The sequence below is a fragment of the Chiloscyllium punctatum genome, chromosome 36 (genome assembly GCF_047496795.1).
Source record: "Chiloscyllium punctatum isolate Juve2018m chromosome 36, sChiPun1.3, whole genome shotgun sequence".
In the NCBI taxonomy this organism is placed as follows: domain Eukaryota; kingdom Metazoa; phylum Chordata; class Chondrichthyes; order Orectolobiformes; family Hemiscylliidae; genus Chiloscyllium; species Chiloscyllium punctatum.
In genome coordinates this window covers 9,802,014-9,811,905 of record NC_092774.1, presented here as the reverse complement: position 1 = coordinate 9,811,905, position 9,892 = coordinate 9,802,014, and the positions used below count along the sequence as shown (strand labels likewise).

Here is a 9,892-nt window from a genome sequence, read left to right as displayed (position 1 = left end):
GACCCGCTGAGACTCTCCAGCAGTTTCTGTTTGTGTTCAAGGGCCTGTGTCTCATATTCGTCTCAAAAATTAAAGTTAAGCTTCATTCATCAGCTACTATCATATCACCAGTGTCTATTATTCATAGGAGATTTAACTAACAATCCAAACCTGAATAAGACAAGGAGATATTAACACCGATAATCAGAAAATAGAATCAACGTGTTCATTTGGAAAGAACACTCTAAAGAAGGAATGAAAGAAATACACAGTGAAAGAGAAATGTTTGAAAGTTCAGGTCACCGCCATCTGAAGGTTTAACTTGCACTGATTCAGTGTTTTGCATCCAGTCCGGATAGGAGATTGGCTACGCTGTCCGACATTCATACAATGCTACAGGATGGGAATGGTGAGATTATAGAAATGTTTGAAATTTCAATGAATGAGCTCATAAAAGCTGAGAGATTTTAGGAAGGAAATCGAACGTAGGTCAACGTAGAATATAAGTTTGATAGGCTTGGCATGAGTAGGGTACGGGAGGAAAGTTTACTGTTGAGTTTAAGTTGGAAAATTAGCCACGGGACTGATGCAGCACATAGAAGACGGAGGTGAAAGGGTTTAGTGTTGATGATTTTAATAAGTGTGTTCTTGACAAATATTTACTGCAGCATTTGATCTCTTACCAATGTCACTGATTGGGGGATAATCGCAGTATAGAGATGGAAAATTCACGGATCAAAATTGCACAAAATACTGGATTAGTCTTTGGTTTCAGTTAGTAACATCTCCTTGTATTTATGTCTGTCACAGCCAACTTGGTCGCGATCATAATCCTATCCCGAGGTCGGTGTAATCTCTCCCGATGCATCAGCTACTACCTGGTGGCAGTCGCAGTATCTGATTTCCTTGTCATCCTCACGGCTGTCATCTTCAAACGCATTGGACGCATTTACTTCCGGTACAGTGTCATGTCCACCACACCTGCCAGCGCACTCAGTGCGGTGTTGATCTATATCAGTCGGGATTGCTCGGTTTGGCTGACTGCAGCCTTCACCATTGACCGTTTTGTGGTCATCTGCTGGCAGAGCCTGAAGGTGAGATACTGTACGGAGAAAACTGCATCGATCGTCATAGGAACAATATGTGCCCTGAGCTGCATTAAAAACCTCCCGTTCTACTTTGTCTGCCAGCCTTTAGTCATTGTCGATGGTGTCCCCTGGTTCTGTGACATTAAGTCAACCTATTACACCCTGCCTGCCTGGCAGGCCTACCACTGGCTCGACCGCATCTTAACGCCTTTTCTCCCATTCTTCCTTATTTTCCTGCTCAATATTTTGACTGTGAGACATATTTTAGCAGCTAGCAGAGCCCGCAGGAGGCTCCGAGGTACCGAGGACAGTGGAGACAAGGAAATAGCCAACCGTAGGAGATCCATTATTCTGCTTTTTGCTATCTCTCTGAGCTTCCTTCTCCTGTGGGTGACTTATGTGGGAAACTTCGTCTTCGTGCGGGCTATAGGTAAGGGCTATATCAGCAACCTTAATTTCAATGACCCACAATACATTCTCCAAGAGACGAGCATTGTGCTTACTTTGCTCAGTTCCTGCAACAACGTTTTCATCTATGTGCTATCCCAGAACAAGTTCCGTGAGGAAGTCAAGAAAATGTTTCTATGTCCTTTCACTATGCTTATCAGTTTCATTAAACCGTGAAATACAATGAAATCTTTCAGATTCTCCCCCATCCCCAGCCTGCCAGTGTGTGCAAATCTCTGTCATAGGAGCATAGGCGAGGAGTGTGCCATTTATCACGCAAAGCTCGTTCCCCCATCCTTGATAAGGCTCTGGCACGAAGACATTTGGAGTATTGTGCGCATTTTTCATCGCAATATCTCAGGAGAAGTGTTACAAGAATGTTCCATGGAATTTACAGCTTCACATATGAGGAAAGATTGAGGACTGTGGGTTTGTACTTGATGGAGTTTAGACGTATGATGGGGTATCTAACTGAAACATAGACAATACTGAATGCCCTGCACAGAGTAGATGTTGGGAAGTTGTTTACGCTGGGAGCAGACGTTTGGACCCGACGGTTTAGCCTTAGAATAAAGAGGTGACCTCTTAGAACAGAGAGCAGGAGAAGCCTTTCAGCCAGACAGTACAGAACCTTAGTGTAACCTCTGTAGAGAAGTAATTCTTTACCACAGAAGGCTGTGCAGGCAGTTCAGTGAGAATAATTAAGATGGAAATACATAGGCTCATGAGTGCCAAAGGTATTAAGCGTTACGGAGAGAAAATGGGCGAATGGGTTTGAAAAACTTAACAGCCATGATTAAGTGGCATTGCAGACTCACTGGACAGAACATCATAATTTCTGCTCCTATGCATTATGGTCTTATGGTCTTTTGGATCTCGTGTCTGATGTGTGGACTTATTCAATTTACCAGCCCTTGGCTCATATCCCTTAAAATATTCCCTGAAGAATAACTTAACTATCTCAATTTTAGTACGAACAACTGATTGAACGTCAACTACCATTTGTGAAGTGTGTTTCAAATCTCAAACGCCTGTTGTATGTCTAAGACCTTACTGACATCTCTCCTGAATGGTTTGACTCTCATTTTAAGCCTGTGGCTCCGAGTGATAGAAACCTCAGCCAGTGGAAAAAATTATCCTTATCGAACCTGCCTTTTCTTCTTTCATACCTTGATGAATTCGATCAGATCACACCAGTGTCTTAAAAATTCTTGAGAAACCGGGCATAATTTGTTTAATATCTTCTCATGACATAACTCCTGACGTCCACGTATCATTCATATAAAGCTACATTGTACTCCCTCTCAGAGTCACATATCGTTTTTCAACTGTGTTGCTGAAATCTGTTCAACAATACTTCAAGTCGAGTTTGTATAACTAGAATATTGCTCTTATGTCTTTATAATGCAGTGATCAAAATATAAAGGTGTCAACATTTCATAAGCATCCTTTATTATTTTCTATACCTGTTCGTGGCATTTTAAAGATCTATGCACCTCAAATCCATAGTCTATATCTCTATCGATATCCACTGTATTGAATTCATACCTTCCAGAACGTCAAAAAACAAAGTCATTTTTGTCTTTGTCACCTTCATCACAAAGACGTTTGTTCAAGCTCCCACACTCCACTAATATGGGTGTTCCGAATCCTCAATCAACAGTCTTCTGTTTCCAAAATCGATGGAATGAGGAACTACTAGAGGGGCTGCTTCACTCCAGTTAATGAGTGGCACTAAAAAAGCACAGCAGGTCAGGCAGCAACCGATGAGCAGGAGAGTCGACATTTTAGGCCTAAGGACTCCATCAGGAACTTGATGGGGGGCGTGGTGTGTGGCAAGGTGCCCGTTCATCATCCTTCCCACCTGTCTGCCCGATGCCCTGTTCCGATCAACCACCATTAACCCCAAATTCCATGTGCCTGTCGCCATCTTAGCTATCATACCCCAGTCCTATCTTGCTTCCGTTTGTCTCTCAGCTCACTTGGGCCTTCTCGATTTCTGATGAAAGTCTCATGCCAAAAACGTCGACTGTCCTGCGTCTCAGATGCTGTCTGACCTGCTGTGTTTTTCCAGCACCACATTTTATCGCTGTCATCTCCAGAATCTGCAGTCCTAACTTTCTCCTTTCCCTCTCTTCAGTGCATGTCCACTGAGCACGATAGAGTTGAAAAGTAGTCCTCTGCTTATTGTTTCAAACAAAACATAGAGGAAGCCTTATTTGCAAGGTCTCGAGACAAAATTTAAAATAAGTGATGCCAATTATCTGTTATTTTATCTCGCTCCAATTCTGGACTTTGATTCAGCCGAACTTTACAGCCACGATACCTACCTTTTAACTGGATGTGATAGAGTGAGCTGTAAAGCTTGTGATGGCACTGAATAATTCAGTGATTTGTGTAACTATAATTAACTCATGTTCTTCCTCCAGCCTTCAATCCTGCTACCGCAAAGTATTTATTTTCTTTGACTGGTGTGCAAGACATCCACACTTCGTTGCAACCCTCCCCATTTTAAAAATCAATTGCCATCAACAAAGAAGAATGAAACATCTTCCAACCTCAAGAAAACCTCGTATGTTTCAGGAAATGAGTTTATACTGTCAGGAAAAGAAGCTTCTTGCTGTGCACCCTGTTAACACCTCTCATGATCTTGCAGACCTCAGTCATTTCCCCCGCTCAACCTCTGCCGTTCTCATGAAAGTAATCCTAATCTGTGCATCCTCTCTTCATCGCTCACGCTCCCCATACTCGGCAACATCCCAGGGAACCTCTTCGGCACCCTCTACAAAGCATGCACATCCTTTAGTCCTGTGGAAACCAGAATAGTATGCAGTATTCCAAATGAGGCCGAACTAAAATTTTATACAAGTGTAACATGACCTGCGAACTCTTATACTGAATTCCCCTTCCGATGAAGGACAGGATGCAGTATGTCTTGTTAACCAATCTATCGACCAGAGTTGCCACCTTCAAGGTACAATGAATCTGAACTCCCAAATCTCTCTGTTAATCAGTTTTCCGCAGGGCTTTTCCATTTATGGTATATTTCGTTTTTGAATTGGCTCTGCCAAAATGCATCACCTCACATTTGCCGCATTGAACTCCATCTGTCATTTTCCACTCAACTCTCCAATCTATCTGTATTTTGCTGCATATTTTCACAGTTACCTTCAGTATCTGATACTCCACCAATCGTAGTGCCCACTGCAAACTTATTAATCAGGCCACTTATACCTACTCCCAGATCATTTATGTTTACCACCAACAAATGTGTTCGCAATGCAGATCCCGTGTGGAACACCATTTTGAGAAACTCCTTTCCACTACTACTCTCTTTGTCGTATTGCGCAGCCATCTACCTAGTACACACTGGACCTCTTGCGACTTCATTTTTGCCATCAGCCTACCATGGGGACCTAAATCAAACGCAATTCTGAAGTCCATGTATACGACATATACAGACCTTCCTCCATCAATAAACTATATTCCTTCCTCGAACAGTTCTGTTAAGTAGGTAAGACATAACCTTCCCTGCACAAAACAATCTTGCCTATCACTGATAAAGACATTATGTTCCAAATGGGATTCGATTCCATCCCTCATTGTTTTCTCCAGCAGCTTCCCTATCACTGACGTCAGGCTCACTGATCTATAATTATCTGGATTATCCCTGCCACCCTTCCAAAGGTAGGGGACAACGTTTGCAATTTTCCAGTCCTCTGGGACCTCACCCGTGCTCAAAGATGCTGCACAATTTTCTGTGAAGGCCACAGGTATTTCTTCTCACCTTTCCTTCACTAAACCTGGGATGAATCCCATCCTGAACTCGTAAATTGTCCACCTTATTGCTTTTGGAACACACAACACTTCCTTCATCCTATGCTGACTTGACCTAGAATAATCAAATATCTATTCCTAACCTCATACATCATGTGCCTCTCTTCGCAAAATACTGCCGCAAAGTACTCATGAAGAATCACATCCGTTTTCGCCGACTCTACGCATACCTTTCCTCCTCTGCCCTTGAGTGGGCCGGCCCTTTTGCTAGTTACCCACTTGCTCCTTATATCTGAACGCTTTGGAATTTACCTTAATCCCGTTTGCTGAAGATGTTTTATGACTCATTTTTACCCTCCTAATACCTCCGTTCAGATGGGTGAACCTTTTCTGATATCCTTCCAAAGCGTCGTCTGTTTTCAGTCACCTGGACATTATGCATGCTTTGTTTCTTCCTCTTACCTAATTTCATAATTTCACCTGTCGTCCATGGTTCCCCAGTCTTGCCAATTTTCCGCTTTCTTTTCACATGGACTTAGCAGTCCTCTATTTAAAAATCAATCTCTCTTTAAAAGCCTCCCACATATCAACTGCGGATTTGCCTTCATCAGCTGATCCCAATCCACATTCCCCAACTCCTGCCGAAATTTGCTATAGTTGGCCTTGCCATAGTGTAAAACTCTTCCTTGACGGTAACTCTTATCTTTGTTCAAGAGTATTCTAAAATTAACATTATTGTGATCACTATGCCCAAATTAATACCCTACTGGAACTTCAAACAAATGTCCGAGCTCATTCGACAACACCAAGTCCAACTTTCCGTTTGTAGTGTTTACATACGGCTTTATAAATCTGACCTGGACGCTCCTTACAAATTCTGCTCCATCTAAACTTCTAACACACTCGATCCCCACTCAATGTTGGGAAACATAAACTCTCCTATCGTCACCACCCCGTTGTTCCTATATCTTTCCATAATTTGCTGATATATTTGTACCTCCACCTTACACTTGCTGTTGGGACGCCTGCAGTACAGCCCCAACATTGTTACCGCACTCTTCCTATTTCTGAGCTCGGCCCGATTTCCTCACTGTTCGAATCAGAAATAGTGCCCTCCTTCAGCACAGCTGTGATATCGTCTTGACCAGTAATGCAGCTCAACCAACCCTTTTCCTCCCTCTCTATCCGTCCTGAAGCATCTATATTCTGGGATATTTAGTTGCCAATCATGTGCTTCGCACTAACAAGTCTCAGTCATAGCAAAACCATCATACTGCCAGGTACTAATCAAAGACCTAAGTTTATCTGATTTGCCGACTACACTGCTCACATTAAAACATATGCACCTCAGACCACCTCTCCCTTTATACTCTGATTAAACATATACTCTGATTTTACTCTCAATCGACTAATTCTGAAACCAGGTGGCTCAGTGAATAGGAGAATTAACTATTAAACTATCTCTGAAATTTTTTATTGTCCACAGTATTCAATTAAAATCAAGGAATTAGAAAGAGCAGACTCTCATTATACTCTCCATCATCTTCCTGCAGATTTTTCCAATTTACTTTCAAATTGTGACCATTCCCCTGACATTTCCCCGTGTTCCTGGAATTATTCAATGCTTCATTTCTTTTCAACGAATTCCTGTTTGCGAGTTATTCTTGAGTCATTCTGCTATGTGCTCCTGATCAGAACAACTTGCTGTTCTATTTTCCAAAAAAAATTAAACATCTCCCTGCTTGTCATTTGACGTTTATTAGAGAGAAAACGTCTGGAAGCTGCTAAAAAAGAAGAAATATGCTTTAATAGCTGTTATCACCGCTTGGACGTTTCCTAGATAAACGGTAATTTAACAAGCTTCGTGTTTAATCCCACAGTCATCGGTTTTTTGGGGTCCCAGATTCCCCCTTTCCAAACCTCCACTGCCGACGGCACTGCTAATTTAAGCTACGAATATCCAGGGTTCTCTCGTTACACAGTTGACTGTCGTGCCAAGCAACAAAGCAAGCACTGAAATACCTGCATCGGAGACAGACTTCAGGAGAGGAGAAGAAAAAGAAGAGTTGCAACTGAAAATCCATCTGCTGCCATCGCTTCTGCAGCGAACCTTGGCCAGCAAAAGATCTCTAAAATACAACTGGGTGACTCCGCCCCGTTTTACTGTACACTAAGGCGGTGCTCAGCACGCAGAGTGATACAGAGACGACGAGAGCTGTGCAAAAACATGAACAGCATGACGATGACAGACGCAATAATCCAGAGCACGGACAGAGCTGTACGAAAAAACTAAATATGGTGCGATTATGTACACATTGATGTAGACCAAGGACAGAGCAGGACGAAACCTGATCATAATGCTTTGTACAGGCAGACAATTATAATGATTTGTACAGGCCAGTGAACTGAATCTACAGATTATTTTCATTTTGTGGATTTTCTTCTTCCCATTTTATAAAGAAAACCCATTAATCTCTGGATTGAATCTGTATTCGTATTTTATCTATATTCAAATTTACTAGATGACAAAGTAACATGATTCATGTGAGAAAAATGGACTATTAAATTTTACATAAGTGTCTGTGGAATCAACAATAAATTACAAACTTTAATTTGACGAATGATGAAGATGGCCAGGTACGTGAATAAGTGGAGAAGCAGCAAAGGACCAGAAGCAATTAGATTACGTGTTACTGGAATGGGAAAATGCATGAATAAAATACCTCCATTTTGCCCATTTCACAACTAGAAATTTATTTTTCTATTTTTCTTGTCAAAAGACAAATCGAATGAAACATTCGAATGCCAATAAAAGAACAACTTCCCAAACAGGTAATTCCGAGAGTAATCTAAAGGTGTTCCATCATGGCACATAGGAAAATGCAACAGAAAGTATAGATTTCATGACAACGAAAATCACGCGAGAAACAAAGCATCGCTATAAATCGAACAAGCCATGAGAATTTCTGCCTGTTTTGCATTGCGTTTCATTGTTTCCGTGCAGCAAGAGGATCGACATTTCAATTTTTCATTTGTTTCAGTTTTCACATGAAGGTTAACGTGAATTCTACAGCGACAACACAAAGGTTGTGGTGTGACCAGCATGAGATCGTGTCTTTAAGTCTCTCAACTGTTGTTTGTTTTGTATTTGTGCATATTCTGCTGCAGTTTCACTATTGCTCAGTGAAAAGTGCATTTTCCACACGTGTGGCAATTTCAGTTCCCAACAATCCTTTGGACAATAGTCTCCCGTGTTCACTGAGCGCACCTTTGTCTGAATTTTACTTTAAAATAACTCATCGACCTTGGGACAGGTTGGTCGATTCATAATGAGGATACATACGTTTCTTCTCCAATCTACCAATACTGAGCTATCGCCCTGAAATATGTGTGCCTCCATATTCCTTCCTTCGAACTCAATTTTGATTCTCCACTCACTCCACATTTCAACGAGATCATTGTTTTCATGCGTTTCTCTTGTTATGAAGTTGAAGGTGTGCACTGTACCTATAAGACAGTGAATGGTGTCATATCTTAAGAGCTCACAAGCACCTGTGTATATGACGAGCTAGCTGTCTCAGAGTGTACTGGAGAATTGAAAATATGTAACATTTGGCTACAAAATAGATACCTGCGTTGGTCGCTGCTTTGATAGAAATTCAAATTTAATCAATCCGTTTAAATTATGATTCAGGATACTGAAACGCAATTGAGTTTGAATTTATTGTTTTGCCAACATTGAATCAAAAAGATGGTCCATTGTAGGGAATATAAAAAAGGCAGACATTTGAACATCATATTGAGCAAGTGCCATCAACACAGAGCCAAGAATTTCGAAGCACTCTCTATCAAAAGAACCTTTTCATTTGAAAGTAGCTCACAGTAAAAAGAAAGAAGACGACAAAGGGATATTTCAGCTGGAAAAAGACAGAAACCGAAAACGATAGCTGCACGTGGTTTTGAAATTACCTTGTTGATATTTTCATCAGTATCATAATGTAACAGCATATTGTCACAGACTTGGAGGCAGTTAATAAGCAGGTAAGTGGAAGCGAGTCTTAGAGATGTTAAAATTTGTTGTTCAGTGTTCATTTTATTTTCTTTAAATAGTGGAAATTGGAAGTTCGCTGTCACTCACATTTTAACATATTACGAGGCGAAGTGAGCTTTTCTAGAAATTGCTCGAAGAGTTCAGCACCGTCTTGTACAACTGTGTAGAAACGCTCTCCATCGTAAGCTCTGTCAAGAGAGTGGTTCCGATTTATTCGAGACCTAATCCCAAAAGAAAATGGCTACACATCCATCTCATTGAACCCGCCCACAATTTAAAAGATTTCATTGAATTCGCCTTCTGCTTCCATGTTACTATGAAAACAAAAGGCCCAGCCAGCTGAAGAATTTCAGGTCGGTGCAATTTGCAGCTGATGACCTTTATGTCAGACAGTTGAATAGTCAACTAATTTTGTACGAACATAAGAACTGCGATTATTCGAGTCAGTCGAAGTTTTGAGCGTTTTTCATTATTCAATGGGATCATGGATGGTTATCCATCTTTATTCAACCACCACAATATATTTCCACAAAAGCTGATTTAATTATTT

At 41.2% G+C, this 9,892-nt stretch overlaps 1 protein-coding gene across 1 annotated transcript; it reads left to right on the top strand.

Moving 5' to 3' along the window:
- Positions 1–776: 776 nt before the first annotated feature.
- Positions 777–1,691, top strand: LOC140459984 (FMRFamide receptor-like). Its single transcript, XM_072554400.1, has one exon. It carries the CDS (start codon positions 777–779, stop codon positions 1,689–1,691), a length of 915 nt encoding a protein of 304 aa, XP_072410501.1.
- The last annotated feature ends 8,201 nt before the right edge of the window (positions 1,692–9,892 follow it).

Coding starts and splice junctions, on each gene's coding strand:
- LOC140459984 (XM_072554400.1), top strand. CDS start 777: ATGTCTGTCACAGCCAACTTGGTCGCGATCATAATCCTATCCCGAGGT.